This window comes from Myotis brandtii, unplaced genomic scaffold, assembly GCF_000412655.1.
Source record: "Myotis brandtii unplaced genomic scaffold, ASM41265v1 scaffold670, whole genome shotgun sequence".
In the NCBI taxonomy this organism is placed as follows: Eukaryota; Metazoa; Chordata; class Mammalia; order Chiroptera; family Vespertilionidae; genus Myotis; species Myotis brandtii.
Genome location: NW_005370611.1, coordinates 3,089,023 through 3,112,182, shown reverse-complemented (window position 1 = coordinate 3,112,182; position 23,160 = coordinate 3,089,023). Strand labels below are relative to the sequence as shown.

Sequence of the window (23,160 nt, the reverse complement as noted above, 5' to 3'; positions counted from 1 at the left end):
GGATTGGAATTCAAGCAAACCACTGAAGAAGGGAAACACGATATTCTGGCACTGTACAAGCTGTCTGCCTGTCATCTCTGCCAAGAACATGGGATATACTTGGCTTGCAGCTCCATGATCTCCAACAGCGATGAAGTGGAACTGGGACCTCCCCCACGTCAGAGGAGGATGCCCAAAATTTTCATCCCAGCCCAACTTCTGAAAGAAAGCAGACTATCGGGGCTATTATTAGGAACCATGCTCCTGTGAATTCTGTGGAAATGAAAGCTGTTTCAGTTCATGCCAAGTCTTTTCATGGTCCGCCAGCGATCCTTAATCATCACAGCTGTTCGGTTAATAAATGGGTAATTTTTAGAAATGGCAGCCCAGTTTCCTTCCCCGAATTTCTGCACTCCAGCCTTGATCCACTCGCTCTCCTCTACAGTCCACTTCTGTAAAAGAAAACAAAAAGATTTATCATAACCTGGCTCTCCACTTATTTACATCTCCATACAGTGAAGAGGTAAACTCAAGAAACCTAGGAGAATATGAACCCCCAAAAAAGTTTTATATTTTTAAAACCTGATACAGACAATAAGTTAACACTGGATGCGGATATTTAAAATTTTCAATGTCCTGCCATTTCACTTCAATTAATAATCACTTGTGCATTCAAGCGTCAAACTTGTGTGTTGTTCATGATCAGGAACATGTGTCAGGTTGCTGTCCAACTAGATTTTTCTTCCAGAGAATAACTACAGTAAGCCCTCACTTAAGGCAACTTTAAGTGAGAGGACATATTAACAAAACCAATTTTATCCTGGGCTAATTAATAGAAACAAGACAAGTACAGCATCTAATCAACATTATAACAAAACATTGATCGAAAGGACGTTACTTGAGGATCTGCTGTATTTAACTTAGTTTGGATCATCAGAAAAACGCAAAGGATTTTTTGCCAGGTGCATGGGTAGTCTATCTGTGAGATGTGGGTACTTATTTTACCTCTGTTCTACCCACACAACCAGAAAAGATCAGAAAAGAGAATTTTAAATTACCTGCTTTTTTGTTACACTGCTTGAACTCTCTTCATCTGGTGCAGCTGGAAAACATTAAAAGTAGATTCATTTCAGAGTTAACTTTCTTTGCACAAACACCAGAAAAAGACATAGAATGTCCCTAATGGGAAAGCTTGATTCAGATTTCACAAACTTTGAGAAAAGAAAGGATATCACCAAAGGAGAATTTGGTTTTGTCCTTTGTTTGCAAGATACCAATCATTTCAGCCCATGAAAATCTGTACACAGCAAATACAATACAAAAAGGCATTAATAAATGTTGGTTAATGATGGATTTGGGGCTCTTTAATAAAACTAACATTTTCTAAAATTACTGAGTGTGGTATTTAAAACCCTAATATAAATCTTATACATACATGATTTCTGCTTTATAACCCCTTGCTAATCACTCTTTTGAAATAACTTTTACTGTTTCATGTCAGAATTTTAAAATCCCTGATCATTTTATATAAGTTTAGGTTTAATTCCTTAAACAGAAGAACAGGGTAATGCCCTAGCTGGTTTGGCTCAGTGGATAGAGCATCGGTCCGCAGACTGAAGGGTCCCCGTTCCATTCCGGTCAAGGGCACATACCTCACTCAGTTGCAGGCTTGATCCCTGACCCTGGTTGGGGCATGTGTGGGATGCAATCAATGTCTCTCTCACATCAAGATGTTTCTCTCTCTGTGTCTCTCCCCCTCCCTTCCACTGTCTCTTTTTAAAAAAATCCTATATAATAAAAGCCTAATACGCAAATTTTCCGCTCGACCGCTCGGTATGACGTGCGCTGACCACCAGGGGGCGGCGCGGCACGGTGCTGGCAGCAGGTGGCTGTGGAGGCGCTGCCGGCCCTGATGGGCCCCGACGAGAGCGGGACAGCAGAGCAGGTGGGCAGGCAGCGCCAGGCCAAGGTGGTGCAAGCGGGGCCCTACCGCCCCACAGACAGCGACCTGCGGCGGGGCCGCAACCCAGCTCCCAGACACTGAGGGAGCCGGATGGGGGCCTGATGACTCTAGCAGAAGGGATGCCTGGGGGCCCTGGTACTGCCCAGGGTCCAGAGGTCAGCTGGGACCTGCCCTTAAATGCCAGACGCTCGTGCTTTGATCGTCAGACAGGCCTAGAGACCACACTCATGCATGAATTTCGGACACTGGGCCTCTAATCTACAGGCTAAGTGACTGGCTGACCGGCTGGTAGGTATGATGCGCACTGACCACCAGGGGGCAGATGCTAAACGCAGGAGCTGCTGAGGGCACTCAACTTTGTAGAGTGCCCTCTTGCACCCTGGGACCCCTTGGGGGATGTTGGGACTGCTGGTTTCGGCCCGATCCCCACAGGCCAGGCCGAGGGATCCCACCTGCCGGAGCAACCCCCACTCACTCTGCAGAAGCCCTTCGAGCCCTGGCACCCCCCCCAGGTGTGGCCGGCCGGGGAGGGACCAAGGGAGGTTGGCTGCAGGGCATGTCCACTCTGCCCCGCCAGCCACCTTCTAATTAATTTCTTTTCAATGTGCACAAATCTGTGCACCAGGCCTCTCGTACAAGTATAAAAGACATGCCATTTCAAGGCAATGAGAGCTAGTTAAAAAGCTGCAAGAAAAGGCAAAGTTGCATAAACATGAAACTTGCTAGATGTCTCAGCAGATGCCACAGTCCCAGCAGTGTTTCCTAAACAATGGAGGAAGGTGGCTCAGAGCAGATTATTTATTTTTAAATTATGAAGTATTTCATACTATAGTGGAAGCATATTTCTAAAGCTGACACACATCTGGACTGCATTGGAAGTGGATGTTTCCTAGAACTTTTATATTCTGTTGTTCTTAACTATTTAATGCCACTGTTAATCATTTTGTTACTTCCCCCATTTTCCCTGTGATCTTGATCTTGCCAACTATGTTTTTGCTACTGAAGCTACTTTTTTTTTTTTTAATTGACTTTTTTACAGAGAGGAGGGGAGAGGGACAGAGAGAAACATTGACGAGAGAGAAACATCGATCAGCTGCCTCCTGCACACTCCCCACTGGGGATGTGCCCGCAACCAAGGTACATGCCCCTGACCAGAATCAAACCCGGGACCCTTGAGTCCGCTCTATCTACCAAGCCAAACCGGTTAGGGCTACTGAAGCTACTTTTAAAAGACAAAACCTAGGAAGTGGCAATGGATTGGTTGGTGGTGCGTTATAAAAGTACTTAGAATCTCCAAAATTCAGGTTTAGCTCTTAGATATTTCCATTAGCATATGAAATATGTGGTGGGAGAGATTCTAATGCAAATGCTAGGAAGTTCAATAATAATTACTGAAAAGCAAAGTTTCTTATCTTAGAAAACATGTAGAAACTGGTAAGAGATTTTGTACCTAAACAAAAATGCAGGGAATGACCACTTCTACCTTTTCTAATTAAAAGACTTAGGGAGAACATCAATTACAATTAAAGATAGGATTTATTAAAACAAAACCAGGAGTTTTCATTAAATACAAAGTTCTGCTTTGACAATCTCCATTATTTAATGGGAAAGGACATATAATTGACTCCTGAGACACAATGAGGAACTTACTGAAATTTTTCTTGTTGGGAGATAAGCGTTTCTGAAACACTGATGTGATAGTAACATGCATCTTACACTTGCAGGTGTCAAGGAGAAACCAAGGAGAATCTCCTAGCTTACCCTGAACATCAAACAGTTCGTCCTCTTCCACCCAAGTCTCTTTTTCTTCAACCCCATTAGAACTGTTCCACTTGCCTTTGGGTAATCTGCGGAGAGATCAATGAGAGACAAGGTGTAAAACATTCATCCTGGGTCATTCATATTCTGTCCTTGGCTCACTTGCAGTCTTATATTTCTCCTTGCTCTGCTGTGACCACATTCGAGATTCACCTACATACAACTCCTAAATCCTAACCTGGCCTGGCATCTCCGTGTCATCATCAGGCTGTAGAACCACTCCTCAGACAGCACTGCATACATCACCACCACCCTCAAAATACATATTTTTAAGGCTGTCTGGTTATTTTGCAAATGAGTAATGAAAGCAGTTTGCTTAATAAGTGCATAAGTTTGAAAAAAATTCCTTGAGTTCCATGAGTTTTTCTATGGAATTACCTAATTGACTATTTACTTTCCTTTGTTTTTTAATTGGATCATATCCCCCAAAATGTTATTTCTGAGAATAACTAATTTGAGACAAAGTAAAGGATATTTTTCCTTCTCAGGATATTTGCTGTTAATTACTATTTGTAAATAAAAGTCAGACAGCTTAAGTTTTCTATCTACTTATCCTAGTGCTAGGATAAAATTTTCACCTCTGGGTCTGTCATTTTCACCTGAGTAGCTGTTCACTCTTTCTGCAGATAGTCTTTGCAGTTCAGTGGTAACCCCCTGCACCTACTCTCAACTTGGCATTTATTACGTGTACAAATGGTTTGGTACTTGATAATTTCTCGTGTTGTGGAAGGGGCTGAGATCTGGATTTTCATCCTATTAGTGGCTGTGTGCTCCCGGGAAAGTCAGGATAGCCTGTGGCTCCTGGATTTTGAACAGCCCTTGAACTAAGAATGGATTTTATATTTTCAAAGCATTGTAAGGAAACAAAACAAAAAATACACCACACACACACACACACACACACACACACACACACACACACACGGTCCACAAAACCTAAAATGTTAACTTTTTGCTGGACTTATATATAAGTTTTGCGTGTGATCCCTTAAGTTGCAAAAACCAGTAATTATTTTTATTTGGTTAATAAACACCTAGTACTTGCTCATGCCAAGTGCCAGGGGGGGATATAAAAACCTAGTAAGTCATGGCCCTGCCCTCCAGGTGATAAACCTTAATCCTGCCTTCCTCTTTCCACTGGCCCAGCTCCTCCAGGCCCTAACTGCTCGCTCGCCTGGCAGCAGTGTCTAGCCACTCTCCTTTCCCTCAGTACCTCTTCCGAACCCTCACTGGTATCTCACGAAACCTTCAGATTAGTGGGGTTAGAATTATTTGGACATAGTTAGAAAAGCCGATTACAGAGCATTCCCCAGCCCCTTCTAATTCAGTAGTAGGGTGCCTGGGAATATGTATTTTTTAAACATTCCATAGGTAATTGTGATATGAAGCACAGTTTGAGAACCTCCATCCGATAAAATACAATAGGAATTCAAGTTCTGGCCCATTTACCTATCCAGACTTTTCTACTTTCTTCCTCCATGTGCATTGTATTCCCCTGCCATACAGACTACATGACATTTTTGGGAACATACCAGGTATTCTCATGCCTTTATGCAAGGGGTTCCTGCTGCCTAGAATCCCCAGGTCCCCAATATGCTTGATGACTCTTGAGTTAAGAGGTCATCTTTCAAGGCCAGCTCAACATTTGCTCCTCTGCAAGGTTTGCTCCACCAACCCTGCTGAGCAGGCTCAGCTCTTCTTCCGTGGACAGGGATCCCTTTTTTGTAAAGGGCCAGATAGGATCTTCGGCTTTGCAGGCCTTAATGTCTTTGTTGCAACTACTCAACTCAATGTAGCATCAAAAGTAGCCTTAGACAACTCAGCCAGACAATACATAAATGATAGATGTGGCTGTATTCTAATAACCCTTTACAAAAAACAGACAGCAGGCAGATTGGGCTCAGGGACTGTAATGTGCCAACCTCTGCTTTCATATCATACCCTTGGCACATGAGAGAGGTGGTTATGTCTGAAACCTTCACAAATCCTCCCATTAATAAAACTATTGTGGTCAGGCACTCTTTCCAGTTTTCTCATCTGTTCATGGGGCAATATCTACACCTCACAAGATCACTGTAAGAAGTCAATGAGATCACGTCTAGAACGAAAATAAGTGTGTTGAGCTGCATCTACTTGCCCAGCCGTGACTCACTCACTTCCAAATGCTGGTATTGGTGCATATAGTGCAGCTTAGTGCCTGAGTATGACTCACCTATCAGATGCCACAGCCCCGCAGGACACCTAGCACATGCTGCCAGAGCACAGGTCCCCAAACAACTACGACAAAGAGCAGTAGTACAGATGGCAATGGCCTGGGGAGACCATCAAGGTCACCTACAGCAGGGTGACCAGAGGAGGTTCATGGAGGAGGCAGAATTTTTAAGAGGCGGCTGATGTGTAGTGTACAGGCCATGGGCCCTTGAGTCTAGACTGACCTGGATTAATGACTTAAGGCCAGTTAGCAACTTTTCTGAACCTTCCTCATTTGTAAAATGGGGCTAATAATCGGTAACTGAGGATTGTAGAGATTCAGTAATATAATACATAAATGTACTTGGCCCACAAAAAGTGCTTCTCTTCCCTTTAAAGGACAGATGGGATTCTGACAAGCAGTGATGGAGGGATGATAGTCCAATCATGAGGAATGACAGGGAGCAAGAATACAGTAATAGAAACAAAACAGCGTGTTCCAGAGAGAGCAAGCAGACCAGTGTGCCTGGAGGAAGGATCCACGAGAGGACACGAAGGGTAACAAAACTTGAGAGAGAGGTCAGGGGTCATGATAGGGGAGCAAAATGAAAGCATTCTAACCACTGTTCCACAGAACCTAGCACAATGTGAGAGGTTAGTAAATATTTACTGAATTTGTCAAGTCTCAAAAGCTCATAGAAGGTGCAAAACTGTAAATACTCATAAATCTCTAGTTAGCAGTCAAGGTACTCAGCAGTCTGCTAAAAATGGAAGCAGCAATGAGCAGGAGGCTCCGACACCCTTTCATCCTCATGCCCTCGTGCAATGCCTGGAAGCCCCCGTGTGGGGCTTCAGAACTGGCACGGATGGCTATGTTGTCTCTCCCCACTCCCGAGTCACATTCTAGCAGTCTGAGCAAGCCTTGGAGGTGAACAGCTTAGATGCAAGTTACTTCATTCACAGAAGCAATACCAGGCCCAACCAGGACCACCAACCAGCCCCCAAACTCCTACAAAGAAGGTCTTCATACTTGGGATTCTTCTCCCTGGGAAGGGGTTGGTTGAGAACGGCAGGCGTGGATGGTGACGCTGGAATGATTTCCTGAGAGGAGTTGAGGCTGGGGCTCAGCTCGGTACTCTGACTGTCCTCCTCCAAAACCAATCTGCTAATTGTCATACGCTTGTTCTTGGGCTGCAGTTCAGAGCCACTCTCTCCCTCAGCAGGAGCTGAACCTTCGTTTTCATCCTTTCTCGGTCTCTTGTTTTTGAGGGCCGGCGATGACAGGGATGCTTTAGTAGGAAGTACCAGATCTTTCTGGTCCAGTTTTGAGAAGATCGCCTCAGAATCTTGTGAACCGCACAGAGTCTTGAAAGCTGCTTTCAGAGTCATAATTCCAAAGGTGGTTGGAGTATTCCGTAGCTGCCTACAAATAAGGCAACATACTAAGATCAGTTTCACCACTTTTTAAAATAATCTTACCTAAGGGTATTTTTCTTCATTGATTTCTAGAGAGAGTGGAAGGGAGGGAGGAGGGGGGTGATAAGAGAGAAACATTGATAGGAGGAAGACTCATCGATTGGCTGCCTTCTGCACACACCCCTACTACCTGAAACCAGGGTATGTGTCCTTGACCAGGAACTAAACCTGAGACCCTTCAGACACTCTCTAACCATGGAGCCAAACTGGCCAGGGCAGTTTCACCACTGTTGATGCTCATATTAGCAGAGGACTCCTCGAATTGAGGACTTTTAATAAAAAACAAACAAAACAAAAAAAAAACACAGACAGAGAGAGAGAACCTTACTTTACAAAAGCTTCTATTTAAGTTAAACTATGGATTTTAAACTCCAAATCAGAGAACCTTAAAGGAACTAGGGCCACGGATACTCCAGAGACCTCTGTAACTTGTGTGTGATCGAACCTGTTAGTCTGTATGGACTACAGCAGTGTTTTCCATTATGTAAGAACTTTACACAGTGTCTGACAAATATAAGTCCATCTGGACAACCTACTGATAATCCAGCAATTTCACTTTGAAGTCTAAACTCTCCTTCCAGCTGTCCCAGTCCGACCCTCGTGTGGCAAAAGTGAAAGACTGGTCTCCATTCTGCCCATTTTCTCCTACAATAAACTTGTGAATGGGACCTTGAGAATTCTGAGTAAGAAGCGTGCCACACAGTTTTGGAACAATAAGAAACTGCCTTTTCAAGAGAAGTTCATCTGTCGTTTGGAATAGCTCATGTGCTTTAAGTAAAGACTGTTAGGAGAGGGCCAACTGGCAGCCTGTAGGCCAAACCCAGCTGGCAGGTGTCTGCCTAACTTACGCAAGTGTTTTTTAAAAACTGGATAACTACCAACATTCAAAAATTGAGAAAGCTAAAAAAAAAAAAAAAAATTGTTATGTCTCACACAAAAATTTGAACTGAAGCTTGGGCATCCTTGGACAGCAACAATCACACAGGCTGAAAAGCATGCCCTCCTGGTTCACTGCCCATGCTCTCAATTACCCTAGACTAGTGGTCGGCAAACTGCGGCTCGCGAGCCACATGCGGCTCTTTGGCCCCTTGAGTGTGGCTCTTCCTAAGCCTTAGGAGTACCCTAATTAAGTTAATAACAATGCACCTACCTATAGAGTTTAAGTTTAAAAAATTTGGCTCTCAAAAGAAATTTCAATCGTTGTACTGTTGATATTTGGCTCTGTTGACTAATGAGTTTGCCGATCACTGACCTAGACCCACTTCATTCCTTTACCTTTCCCACCAGGCCCCCAAAGGCATCTAAATTTGTGAGCCCCCTGCTTTCACAACTGGTCTTGGGAATCTGATTCACAGTCTGAACACTCTATTAACAGATCAGATATCAACAAGGAAGTGCTGAGTAAATATGGGCGAGGCAAAGAGAAACAGGAGGACGGAACTTTTGAGGGATAGCCAGTCAGGAATTTCTGTCAGGGATCTGACATCCAGTCTCCAGTACTCTCATTTTCCCAGGTGTGCTCTGTACCTCCACAGTGCCTTGTATGAGCAACCCAGTAACAAGTTAGAAGGGCATCTCTCACCTCGGAGGTTCTCTGGGTGGCTTTTCCACAGGCTCTGGTGCTGGCTGTTTATCTTCCTTCACTGTAGCTGAGGCAGAAGACTCAGATTTCAAAGCCTTTTTGGCCATCTGGGAAAGGAAGGATGTCATCAGGAAGAGGAAGCCACAGAATTTCATTAATTCTCTACTTCTTTAACCATGACCATACTCAATATGCAAACATGTTCACCTACAAACCCAATCTAGGCATAAACTAGGACATAAAAAGCAAGAGAACTTACAAGAATGATCTCAAATTTCTTCCTTTTCTTTTTCAAACAATGGCTCATAGTTTCTATGCTGAAGGAGAACTCAGTTTGAGTACTGCTTTTTCAAAGAATTGAAAAAATTCTTTAATTATGTGGTTTTACTTCACATTCCTCTTCTTGGGAATCTGATTCACAAGTCTGAACACTCTAATAAGTGTTCCTAATATCCTGACACTTGCTCCTGGATTATTCCAAATGGTCTGCTTTATAAATAATTTGAGATTTGCCAAATCTCAAATTTGCCAAATGACAAGTGATGTCTTATGAGCTGCGAGCTCTATCCTCGCAAAGAAAGTGGCAGGTATTTTCCAGTTACCTGAACACAAAGGAAAGGATCCTAGGCCAGGCCCAAGTATCCTGACACTTGCTCCTGGATTATTCCAAACAATCTGCTTTACAAATAATTTGCAATTTACCAAATGACTGCTAGGATCATTGACACTATCCTCATATAGGTCTTGCACACCTACAGTTACGAGCCATATTTTCAACACTTAAAATCCTCGTTTAAGAAAACTAGGAGAGACTGGGCTCTACTTCTTCTACAAACTGTGTTGAGCCTCACTGTTTCCCTTCTTTATGCTTATCTCTTTGATCCAATTAAAGAATGTCTTCATTTGGCCTCTTTTGCCTTATACTTCTAATCACACCTTTTCTCCAATTATGCCTTCTTCCTGTTAACAACCCCATCATACCACATCTAATAAACCACTCTTCCTCCCAATTTAACTCAGACTTCATCTCCTCTGGGAAGCACCATCGACTGTAAGATGAATTTTCTCCTGTAGCAACCACACAGATTAATGACATGTAGAGGAGGTAAAAATGGGAGGTAAGAGAGACAATCTTTGTTTCATTTGCCTCTGTCAGGATCTCTGCTTCTGTATATTTACGGCATTTAATTAATTAAGGAAGATAGTGGATATAATTCAAAGTCTTTTCCACATGTTTATTTTTTCACTTCTAACAAGAGTTGTCCTTTTCTAATTGCCTGCACATCCTCAAGGCCATATCATGGTTATGGGAAGAGAAGGCCAAGGCCCACCGTGAGGAGGTAGGGTTCTGCATCATCCAGGTGACTCTCCAGGAAGCGCAGCATCTTCTGTTGGAAGGTCTCATAGGAAAAGTTCTGGATAACAGGGTGGGCCAAGTTCTTTTCACGGATGATGTTCAGGAGATCATTTCTCAGTTTCTATACAAAGGACCAATATTGGCAACATGAAAAGGAGAACTCTAGTAAAAATTCAATGATGAGTTGAGACAACACTGTCAGAAATTTCACAACATTCTCAATGAAAATCACTGGTACACAGAAAGGAAGGGGAGCCCACCACAAAGGATGGGTCAATAAATGACGGATCAGCCACAGTGGGTTACTATGCAGTATAAATAATGATGAAGAACTTAGGATCTAACGTGCCTTTATACATTTACTTACAGATTATTAAACTTAAAAAAGAAACCCAAAATACAAAAAGGATAAAGAAGTTCTTTATCTGCTAATATAGCATGATCTCTAAGATAGAGTAAGTCAAAGAAGCAATTTACAAGAATACTCAAATTAGTGTGTAGAATATGCTCACATATGTATATGAGAAGAACAGGAAGAATGGATATGTGTGTATACAAATATCCATGTACAGACACATGCACACTTATTTGCTTGCATATATGCAGAATATCTCTGAAAAGATAAAAGCAGAAAATACTGGTGGCCTCTGAAGAGAGAGGAATGAGATGGCTGAGTCAGAGATAAAAGAGTTTCAGCAAGCTCTTTGGTTGTACTTCTTGAATTTTGTGTTATGTACATGTTACCTTTTCAAAAATTAAAATTTTAAGGAAAAATAAAGGGGGAAAAAAACCAAGATGAGGGTATCAACAGAGCTTTTGGCACCAGAAAATAGAGGAGTTACATCCTTACAAAGGCAAATTCTCAGGTCTACAGGATCAGCATTGAGGCAGCATTAAGTAAAGTTAGAAGTGATACAAAACTTGATAGTTTGATACCTGGTGCTGATCACTTAAAGTTCTGTCACAAACCAGACAGAAATGGGCAAGTAAATGACTTATGTAAATTTGTGTAATAAAAAATAAAAATTTAAAAGCCAATCTAACAGTAAAATATGATATAAAAATAAAAATTTAAAAGCCAATCTAACAGTAAAATATCCTTGATATAAAAGACAACATGCTAAAGGTGCTGAATATTTACATAACATCCCTAACAAAGAACTCTTTCCCTGTTTTCCCACAAAAAACAATGAAATGTATTTAAGTCTTAGAAGACAACATGCTAAAGGTGCTGAATATTTACATAACATTCCTAACAAAGAACTCCTTCCATTTTTCCACAAAAAAACAATGAAATGTATTTAAGTCTTAGGAGCAAAATATTATATTTACCTGAGTTGTGGGGTCCTTGGACATATGTTTTTTCAAAATTTTTGAAGCCTTTTCAAATTCTTTATTTTTAATACAAATAATGACAGCCTACAAAAGGGGGAAAAACCTTTTTTTAACTGTTGTGATAAGTATGAGAATATTAAATGTCACAAAGCTTTACTAAAAAGTGAAACTGAGTCTTACACACCCAAGAACTTTTTCATTCTTTCAATTTCTGTACTTAAAAACTAACCATTATTGTTCAAGCATTATAAACAACTGCAAGCTCTTTTTCAGTGTATAGGGTATAGATTTTCAGCATTACACTCGATTTTTAAAAAAGATGCCTATTACAGCAAAATCTGATCCCCTAGATTACAGACCATTTACCCAATTTGAATAGGGCCTCGTACAGAAAGGCAAAATGGACTCGAGTCATTCCAGGTCCCCAGAACAATTGGTTTTGTTCTTTTTAGATGCTAAAGCTTTGATGTAATGGAGGGAGAGAGGGTAGGATACATTATTCGAGTTAAAATGTGCAGGGAATTACTGAGACAGACAAACCCAGCTCTTCCACAGCAGCCACAAAAGACAAAGTTTCAGTTAGGATGAGGTCTCAACAACCAGAGGAAAAGAAGAGTCCTTTGGTAAAAAACACACACAAGAAAACCCAAGAGACTATAGTAGAGGGAAATTAACTGTAAATTGAAAATTAAAAAGGATATTTTAAAAACATGCGCACTTTTTTTTTTTTTTTAATTAGAAAGGCCATGGGAAAACTGGGAGCACTTGGAATTACCTAACAGGATAAAGTAGCTCCCTTAGATCCTGTCCCAAGAGAGGTATCAGACATACCTCACATACAAAAGGAAGGAAAATTGGTTCATAGGTAGATATTTTCAATCTTTACAGGGAAGAATTTAAGGAGAAACAGACAAGAGTAGGAGGAATAGCAAGAAATCCATGAAGTACTAATCTCTGGTCATTCTGTCAACATGCTGAGCACAGCCCTACAGGGCAAACTAGTCAAATGCTCCTGAATGCATAAACCTAAATTCTTGCTGCCCAGGGAAGGTACAAAGTCCTTCCATTTAATCCAGAGGTTCTCAACCTGTGGGTCACGATTCCTTTGGCGGTCGAACGACTCTTTCACAGGGGTCGCCTAAGACCATCCTGCATATCAGATATTTACATTACGATTCATAACAGTAGCAACATTTCAGTTATGAAGTAGCAACGAAAATAATTTTATGGTTGGGTCACAACATGAGGAACTGTATTTAAAGGGCCAGAAGGTTGAGAACCGCTGATTTAATCAGATGACCACATTCACTTTTACATAATTTTTTTGCAGAAAAACAATACTAAAACTATACTTTCTTGAATACAAAGATTTTACTTTTTATAAGCCAGGTGCTATTGCTTTTAAATTTTATTTGCCTTGCATATAGTAAATTAATTTTTGGTGGACTGTTGAGTTTTAACACAAGTATTGCCTCTCTTAAGGATACAAAAACCTCCCTTGTGCTGCCTCTCTGTAGTCACTCCGTCCCACGTCCCTAATCTTTTCACTGTTTGGACTCCTCAAGAATGTCATAAATGGATTTATACAGTACTTAGCGCTTATTTTTTTTAAAGGACATAGCCTTGAGGCTAGCTTACTTCCCTCAGTACGATGCCTTTGCAATCCATCTATGTTGTTGCATTATCAATAACTCTTTTTATTGCTGAACAGTATATCCCCTTGTATGGGTCTACTACAGTTTTGTTTATCCATTCCCCTTTTGAAGGACATTTGGGTTGTCTGCAATTTTTGGTGATTATGAATAGAGATGCTAAAACATTCATGTACAGGTTTTGGTAGGAACATAACTTCATTTCTCTACGGTAAATACCCAAGAGTGGAATTGCTGGGTCATATGGAAAATGTATGTTTAACTTTGTAAGTGGCCAAACTGTTTTCCCGAGTGATTACCATTTTGCATTCTCATGGGCAACATATGAGAGTTCCGTTTGCTCCACATCTTCACTAGCACTTCTTAGTGTTAGTTTTTAAAGTTTAGCCTCTCTAATAGGTATGTCCTGGTATTCATTGGGGCTTTACTTTGTATCTCCCTATTGACTGATGTTGAGCATCTTTTCATGTACTTACTTGCCATCGTTTATTCTCCTTGGTGGTCTTCTGCCCATTATTAAAATAGAGTTTCTTTTTTTTTGAGAGTTCTTTATATATTTTTCCTTTTTATTGAATTGGGGTAATACTGGTTAACAAAATTATACAAGTTTTAGATGCACAATTCTAGAGTTCTTTATATATTTTGGATAAAAGTCCTTTGTCAGATATAAAATGTGCAAATTTTATTTTTTTTAAAATATATTTTATTGATTTTTTACAGAGAGGAAGAGAGAGGGATAGAGAGTTAGAAACATCGATGACAGAGAAACATCGATCAGCTGCCTCCTGCACTGAGGATGTGCCCGCAACCAAGGTACATGCCCTTGACCGGAATCGAACCTGGGACTCTTGAGTCCGCAGGCCGATGCTCTATCCACGGGGCCAAACCCGTCAGGGCAAAATGTGCAAATTTTATATCCAGTCTATAGCTTGTCTTCTTTCTCAACAGTATTTTTCTCAGTTTTAAATTTTGATGAAGTTCAGTTTATCAATTTTTCCTCTTTTAGTGTCATATCTAGGACATGAAAATTTTCTTTCATGTTTTCTTCTGAAAGTTTTATAGCTTTACACTTTACATTTAGATTATAATCCATTTTGAATGAATTTTTGTATAGGCTAAGTTTTAGGTCCAGGTTCCTTTTTTTGCATGTGGACATTTAATTGTTTCAATACCGTATGTTGAAGACTATCCCTTTATCATTAAGTTGCCTTCACATTTTTGTCAAAAAACTACTTAAGTCATATTTGTGTGGGTTTACTTCTAGATTCTCTCTTCTGTCCCACACGAATCTACATGTCTACATGGAGTATAATTCTTAAAATTGGGTAGTGAGTCCTCCTATTTTGTTCTTCTATAAAACTGTTTTGTTTTAGTTCCTCTGCCCTAACATATTATTTTATAATCAGTCTGTATCTCTAGAAAATCCTACTGAGACTGTGATTGGAATTATATTAAATCTATAGGTCAACTGGAGAATGACATCTTAACTATCCTATATAATAAAAGGGTAATATGCAAATTGACCCTAATAGCAGAATGACTGGGAATGACTGGTCACTATGACACACACTGACCACCAGGCAGACGCTCCTCAATGCAGGAGCTGCCCCCTAGTGGTCAGTGCGCTCCCACAGGGGGAGCTCTGCTCAGCCACAAGCCAGGCTGACGGCTGCCAGCACAGCGGTGGTGGCGGGAGCCTCTCCTGCCTCCTCAGCAGTGCTAAGGATGTCCAACTGCAGCTTAGGCCTGCTCCCCGCTGGCAAGTGGACATCCCCCAAGGGCTCCTGGGCTGCCAGAGGGATGTCTGACTGCCAGCTTAGGCCTGTTCCCCCCAGGAAGCGGGCCTAAGCCAGCAAGTGGACATCCCCTGAGGGGTTCCAGACTGCAAGAGGGCACAGGCTGGGCTGAGGGACTCCTCCGAGTGCACAAATTTTTGTGCACCAGGCCTCTAGTATACTATAGTCTTCCAATTCACGAACATGGTATGTTTTTCCATTTATTAGGTCTTGAATTCTTTCATCAGCATTTTGTATTTTTCCACATACAGATCCTGCACATGTTTTGCTAGACTTATATTTAAGTATTTTTCTTTTGGGAGCTATGAGTAGTCCCATTATCCATTTTTATATAGAATGGGGCAAAAGTGGGTTTACAGTTGTGAGTATGCAAGTTTATTCTTGTATTATTAAATATTGTATTATTTTCCATACAAAATTGGTTTCAGTTACCTATGGCCAACTGCAGTCCAAAATATTAAATGGAAAGTTCCAGAAATAAACAATTCACAAATTTTAAATTGCACCATTGCTCTAGGTAGCATGATGAAATCTCAGGCTGTCCTGCTTCATCCTGCCTGGACCAGGAATCATCCCTTTGTCCAGCGTATCCATGTTGTACATGCTGTCTGTTAATCATTTAGTAGCTGTCTTGGTTATCAAATTGACAGTCATAGTATGACAATGCTTGTGTTCGAGTAGCCCTTATTTTACTTAATAATGGCCCCAAAGCACAAAGTAGTAATGATGGTAATTAGGATATGGCAAAGAGATGCCATTAGTGTATGTATAGGGAAAAACATAGTATACATAAGATTTAATACTACCCAAGGTTTCAGGCATCTGCTGGGAGTCTTGGAACATATTTCCCACAATAAGGGGGAGACTACTGTATTGTAAATGGCACTGTTTTGGTAATTTGATTTCAAAATCTTTATTGCTAGTATATGGAAATATGATTGATTTTTGTGTTGATCTTATATCCTGCTATCTTGCTAAAGTTACTTAGTATAGCTTTTTTTGTATATTCCATGGGATATATTTTTATACAGAATGGGGCAAAAGTAGGTTTACAGTGGTGAGTATGCAAGTTTATTTTTGTATTATTATTAATTATTGTATTATTTTCCATTTGAACACTGTGAACCTGCTTTTGCCCCACCCTGCATACAGGGTGATGTCTTCTGCAAAAAGGGACAATTTTATTCCTTCCTTTCTAGTCTGTTGCCGTTTATTTCCTTTTCTTAATTTACTGCACTAGCTAGGTCTTCTAATATGATGTAGAATGGAAGTAGTGAGAATGGATTCCTTGCCTTGTTTTGGATTTTAAGGACAAAGCATTCCTTCTCCACCATTAAGTATGATGTTGGCTGTAGGTTTTTTTGTAGATGCCTTTTATCAGGTTGTGGAAGTTACTTTTTATTCCTAGTTTCTGAGTGTTTTTATCATGAACTAATATTGAGTTTTGTCACATACATTTTTGGCATCAACTGATAATGACTGTGTGGTTTTTTTCTTTAGATTAATAGAGTGGATTACACTTATTTTCAAATACTGAATCAGCCTTGCATTTCTGGGCTTTAGTTCCCCACTGTGCCACACACTAACTGCATCTGTATCCAGGGCTGTATCTACAGCAGCAGGATGTACAGTAAAAAAAGCAATGGAACCCAGCCTGTGTGGTTCAGTGGTTGAGCATCAGGAGGTCCTGGTTTGATTCCCGGTCAGGTCACATGCCTGGGTTGCAGGCTCAATCCCCAGTAGGGGGTGTGCAGGAAGCAGCTGATGAATGGTTCTCTCTCATCATTGATATTTCTATCTCTTTCTACCCCTCTCCCTTCCTCTCTGAAATCAATAAAAATATATACTTTTTAAAAAGCAACGGAAGTTGCTCCAAGTTCTGGGGATCACACCTCTACTGTTAAAGAGGAAAGGAGTTCTGCCTTCAGTTTTTGGTGCCTGCCCTGCTGCCATCACTACAGTACTGCCTAGGTGCTGGGGTAGGAGAGAAGGGAGTTAAAAACAAAACTGGCATTTCTCCCACCCTCTCTGACCCTTAGATCTTTCCTGCTCCTCAGACCAGAGAGAACCTCCCTTGGAGTTCTTTCTGTTCACACCTGGAGTGCACTTCCAGGTTTAAGGAGCCTTCAAGTCCAGGCTGGAAGATACTGGAGAGGGAAAAAATGATAAACTACTCATCACCAGTTTGGTAGACTTTCCAATGCTGGTGTTCTTCCCCATCTCTTACTACCATTTACATTTCTAAGTCCTCAGAGAGCTGCTCCACACATTCTGTGCAGGACTTACACTTGCAGCATTAAGGTAAGCAGAAGAGAGCATGCTTAATCTATTCCAGAACTGGAACATAGGTCCTGTTATATTTAATTTGTTAAACAAGAAAGGAAATGCAAATGCTTTCAAAATCTAAAAGTCTGCCTCCAAAGTTTGTACTATGAGCTTATCTTTTAAAACTAAGTATTAATTTCCAGTGAAGATTTCTTTTAAAGAGATGAACCATTGCTTTTTCACTTGAGAATATTCAGAAGTGTAATTTCTTCTCTTATGTGTCTGTTAAGGTTCTTGGGGTGTAAGCAATAGCAGTGGTTTCTTGCTAACTTAAACAAAAGGGAAATTCCAAGCACAGATTTTCAATAGAGGTGAGACAGACTTATGTTTGGGGGGGAAAGATAGAAAATGAACAGGAAGAGAAAACCAAACTCACAGAAGAAAGGCTAAAGAAGAAAACTCAGAAAGAATCCAGGCTGTTATGGGAAAGCAGGCATGCTCAAAGCCTTGACAAAGCCTTTCGTTTCAAAAATTAAACTTCTGGGAGAGTTTGTCTGATCCACCAGCCCTCAGATGGGGTAAAGCACCAAAAGAAAATCAAAGTGCTCTTACAAAGCAAGGTTCAGGGAAAGCGCTGCCACAGCAAAAAGCAACAAATAAATGCTTCCCCAAAACATGCCATACATGCTCTTCGCTGTTTTCGACAGAAGCATTAACTGAGGAATGTCTCTTTTAGTGATGAAGAGAAAACCAATATGGACTCAATAGCATTACCTTACAGAAGCAGTTCCCAAACTCTTTGGTCTTGGGATTCCTTTATACTCTTAAATGTTAATGAGGATCCCAAAGAGCTTTTATTTATGTGAGTTATATCTATTAATAATCATATTAGAAGTATAAAACTGAGGAAATTTAAAGATATTTATTCATTAAAAAAACAAATTCATTACAGGTTAACATAAATACATATCTTTATGAACAATTACTATATTTTCTAAGACAAAAGTTTAATGGGAAGGGTGGCATTGTACATTTTTACAAATCTTAATATCTGATTTAATAGAAGAAAGATGGATTCTCATTTCTGCTTCTGCATTCATTTTGTTGTTTTGGTTGAAATATATACAAAAAGTAATCTGGCCTCACAGATATGAAGTTGGAAAAGGAAGGAATATTTTAATAGCCCTTCAGAAAATTATGGCTATATTTCTTCAAATCTATACCAAACTTTGGCAAGTGAACTTTTCATCATCTGTTACATAAAAATGTGTTAGTCTATCTTATACTTTAAATGGATCTTTTACCCACAAATGATTCTGTAATATAATGCACTGATCATCTGGAAAATATTGGTTCATCGAATTATGTAGATCTTCCAAATATTGACCCATTTATTTGAAATATTTTTAAAGTCACAGTTGTTAATTCCATCATCAATCTTATCAGAAAAGTCTTGAAGAATTGGGAAGCTATCAAGCACATTAATACAAGTTTTCCAAAACTCTTTCACTTGAAAGCTTGAATTTTGTCATTGGTAACAAATACTGTCAATTGTTTTCCTTGAAGTGACAAGTTCACTTTCTCAAGAAAATAATGGCCAAATACCTAAAGTTTGTCAGTTCCTTCAAGTCAGTGGTTCTCAACCTTCCTAATGCTACAACCCTTTACTACAGTTCCTCATGTTGTGGTGACCCCCAATTTCATTGTTACAAATTGAACATAATTAAAGCATAGTGATTAATCACAAAACAATATGTAATTAAATATGTGTTTTCCGATGGTCTTAGGCAACCCCTGTGAAAGGGTCGTTCGATCCCCAAAGGGTCGCGACCCACAGATTGAGAACCGCTGCTTCAAGTCAAAATGGTGTTCCATTAAAAAGGCAGCTAGGCCCTGGCCAGTGTTGCTCAATGATTAAAGTGTTGGCCCATGCACCGAAGGGCCTTGGGTTCGATTCCCAGTCAAGGGCTGGTACCTGGGTTGCAGGTTCACTTCCTGCTCTTGGTCAGGGCATGTGTGGGAGGCAACCAGTCAATGCGTCTGTCTCACATTGATGTTTCTCTCCTGCTTTCCTTCTCTCCCTCTCTCTACTTTTTCTCCCCTTCTCCCTCCCTTCCACTCTCTCTGAAAAGCAATGGAAAAAATATCCTCAGGCGAGGATTAACAACAACAAAAAGGCAGCCAGGTCAGCCTGCAACTCAATCACTCCAGGGGGTTTGACAACCATCAAATTTGCAGCAAAAATACTTCAGGCAAAATTCTTATTTTGTCACACAAAATAGTGAAAAGATGTTTGCTCAAGAGTCTAGATTAAATAAAATTAATAATTTTTACTGCTTCCTCAAAGACATTCTTAACTAAAACTGGCTTTTTAAAACTGCAAGCATGTGGCAATGAATACAAGGAGTACTAATTCAATTTACCACTACCTTGATCACGCTAAGGCACCAGCAATTTTACCCATCATTGCTTTTGCACCATCAGTGCAAATGTCAATGCACAGAAAAAAATCGACTATTGTTTTTGGCATTGTTATGAAAATTGTTTTTGACCCGTTAAAGGGTCCTGAAGACCTGCAAGAAATCCCCAGACTGTATGCTGAGAAGATCTAACTTAAAAAATAACTCACTTGATAAAAAAAAGACAAGTGACATAGTATGTAATAACTAGATCAAGATAATTTTGATAGCCAGCCTCTAAGATGGCCCCCAATGATCCCTACCTCGCGCATAGTCCCATTCTATACACTAATCCAGAGTTGGTCTGAACTATGTGACCAATAGCATATGCCTGAAGTGATGGTACGACATTACTTCTGAGATTAAGTTATAAAAGATTGCCGCTTCTGTCTTGGGCTCTCGTTCTCCTGGATCACTTGCTCCAGGGAAAGCAAGCTACCATGATGTAAGCAGCCCTATGGGAGGCAAAGAGCTAAAGTCTACAACCAACAGCCATGGAGGAAGTGAGTCCTGCTAACAACTGTGTGAGTGAGCATGGAAACAGATCTTTCAACCCTAGTAGTCATCTTGGCTATAATCTCATGGGAGACTTCAGCCAGAAATACCCTGGCTGAACAACTACCACATTCCTGACTCTTGGAAAATGGGAGAAAATACTTTAATGTTTTAAGTTGCTACGTTTTGGGATAATTTGTTACACAGCAGTAATAGTAATACAGTTAAGTATACCGAGATCTTGTACCTGGTAGAAAATGGAAAGGAGAAGGAGTCAACATAAGAAAATGGTTAACTAGATTTTACGAATAGATTTTTCCTTAACAAAGCTCCTAAACTAAAGATCTATGAACTTAAAATAATATACAGCTGAAAGATGAAAGCCCACAAAGCTTCTTCGAGAAGACAAATCTATAGTCCTTGTGTTCTGAAGGAGTTGCATTTCTCAGCTAGCTACGTAATAGCAGCTACACAAATTACTCTGAACTGGTGCTGTTTCTTTCCATTCAAAAGCTATTCTGAAAGCCAGCATGGATTTCTCTTCCCTTGCTGATATGTCTTTTCTGGCATTTTCCCTCCAACACAAGCCTCACTTACCTAAACCAAAATTCTATTCTTGCAACTAGAATTATCTAAGCTTTCTTTGCAAGAGCAAAAGTAGCTCTTTCCAAGGTCCTTAACTGAGTAAATATCTGAACCTCACACACATAACAGTTGTTTTAACAGGGTACCTGAGCACTCAGCACACCACCAAGGGACAGAGTCTTTATTGCTAAGCAAGGCTTTAATCTCAGCCTCCTCTGCCTCGGACCCAATTCCATCCTTTTAGGGGGTGCTCTTTCTTTTTCTTACCAGTTTTCTTACTTTCCATCACCAAGGCGATGCTGAGCTGTTGTTCCTCAGTCCCCACCTCTGAATCTGCTTCCACATCCCTAGCCTTTGTTATTGGAGAACAAAAAACTCTTTCTGACTGGTTCCCATGGCCACTCTATGTTTTTGGTATGTTTTTTCCCCCAAATATGTTTTTATTCATTTCAGAGAGAGGAAGGGAGGAGAGAGCGATAGAAACATCAATGATGAAAATCATCAATCGGCTGCCTCCTGCACGCCCCCTGCTGGGGATCAAGCCTGCATCAGGGGCAGGTGCCCTGACCTGGAATGGAACTGTGACCTCCTGGTGTATGGGTTGATGCTCAACCACTGAGACTGGCCAGGCTCCGTCCATGTTTTAAGTAGGTTCTACTACTTGAAGCTACCTGAGCCATGACAGAGTCAATAGTCCCAAATTCCTAGACACTCCACTAGCTTTTCTTGTCAAGAACACTACCTGTGCAAGCCTTCCACCATGACTGTTTTTCTAACTGGCTGATTATCACAATGTGCCTATCCAAGGGGAATGTTCCCTAAGCCTCTCTTTCTGCAATTGCATGAAATAGCTCAGAGTCCCACATTTCCCAAGGCCCCAGCTCTTCTCCTTGGTTTATTATATATAAGGGTGACCAAACCAGTTACTTCTAGTCCTTCCATAGTTCTCTGAAATGGTATGTAATAACCTCCAGGCTTCAGTGCCAACCCATTTCCTACGTACTGTGGCCCCTCCTGCAAGGGCCACACGAAAATCACAAAAGCTGAGCACCTACCATCAATGGTTCTTTCCAAGTCTGGGCTGAGAAGGGGTTGCCTGAAGAGATAATATCTATCTGTATGTTCATGTTTGAGTGTGCTCACTTGCTCTCTCTCCACCATTTTTCCTCCACCGCACACAAAAAGATAAGCATTGTGTCCTCAAAGACCTCTGATTTTTGTTCAAAGAAAAAAGAAAAATAGAGCCTTACAGCCTCCTTGACCAGTTTTCTACTGGATTCCACCACTGCCTCTGTCAGTGTAAATTCCGTTTTAATCATCTCCAGCACATTGATAGCTGATTCCAGGGGTGTGAGCTCAGCCTCCATATCAAAGGAACAGTCTAGGACAAAGAGCACAGTTTTCACTTTAAAGCTATTTTCTCCAGAGTAGAAACGTTATGTCCAAAAATACATATATTAATGGACAGGAAACATGCAAATATAGTAAGATTTGCATCTGATTGCTGACTAACTCGCTATAGGCTTACAAACATGTTAAGGGTCCAAATTCAAGTCAATTAATTTGAAATGACTTAATTTTCAAGACAGGTAAAAAATTATTTTTTTAACACATGCATTTGCAGCTCAAATTTCAAGATGCACACATCCTCCTCAGATACAAGCGGCCAGAAACTGTAGACCGTTTTGCTAAACAGCTTTCAAGTTCAATTCAGAAAATAAAAATGTGCTTCTACTGTGAAAACTCTCTATGTGGGGGGAAAGATGTGGCCATCTTAACATAACTCACTTCAGACAGCAGCCAAGTTGGGGCGAGCAAGAAACAGGTGGGAGGAAATAAAAAGAAAAACGCAAACCACAGAAAAGCAGGCAAGAGAATCTCATCAACTGCAGAAACTAGAGCCCAGAGCATGCTCATTCCAGAAGGAACACGACCACCGATCCGAACGCAGCGCACCTCAATCCCGAATCCGTCAGTCCCGGATGTAAATTTGGTAACAGAGTAACTCTAAACCCGGAGAAGAACACAAACATTGCCATACCTAAATTTTCCCCTTCTTCGATGCGCGACAGGCACTGCATAACCCGCAGCAGCCGGGACACGGTGTGCTCCTTTCCCAAGGGCCTGACAAGCAAAGCTGGGAAAGAAGACAGCGTTGGTTCGGCGATCCCCCTCCCCCAGCCCCGACCCCCGGCCCCGCCCACCGCC

The 23,160-nt window shown here is 40.9% G+C and overlaps 1 protein-coding gene across 1 annotated transcript; it reads right to left on the bottom strand.

Moving 5' to 3' along the window:
• Positions 1 to 4: 4 nt before the first annotated feature.
• On the bottom strand, positions 5 to 23,126 carry TERF2 (telomeric repeat binding factor 2; the record flags this gene model as incomplete). Its single annotated transcript, XM_014529145.1, has 9 exons — positions 5 to 431; positions 1,038 to 1,081; positions 3,704 to 3,789; positions 6,981 to 7,373; positions 9,009 to 9,115; positions 10,340 to 10,486; positions 11,698 to 11,784; positions 22,203 to 22,333; positions 22,994 to 23,126. Coding segments are annotated over 9 exons (1,287 nt in total), but the record flags the coding sequence as incomplete, so codon positions are not given.
• Positions 23,127 to 23,160: the final 34 nt, after the last annotated feature.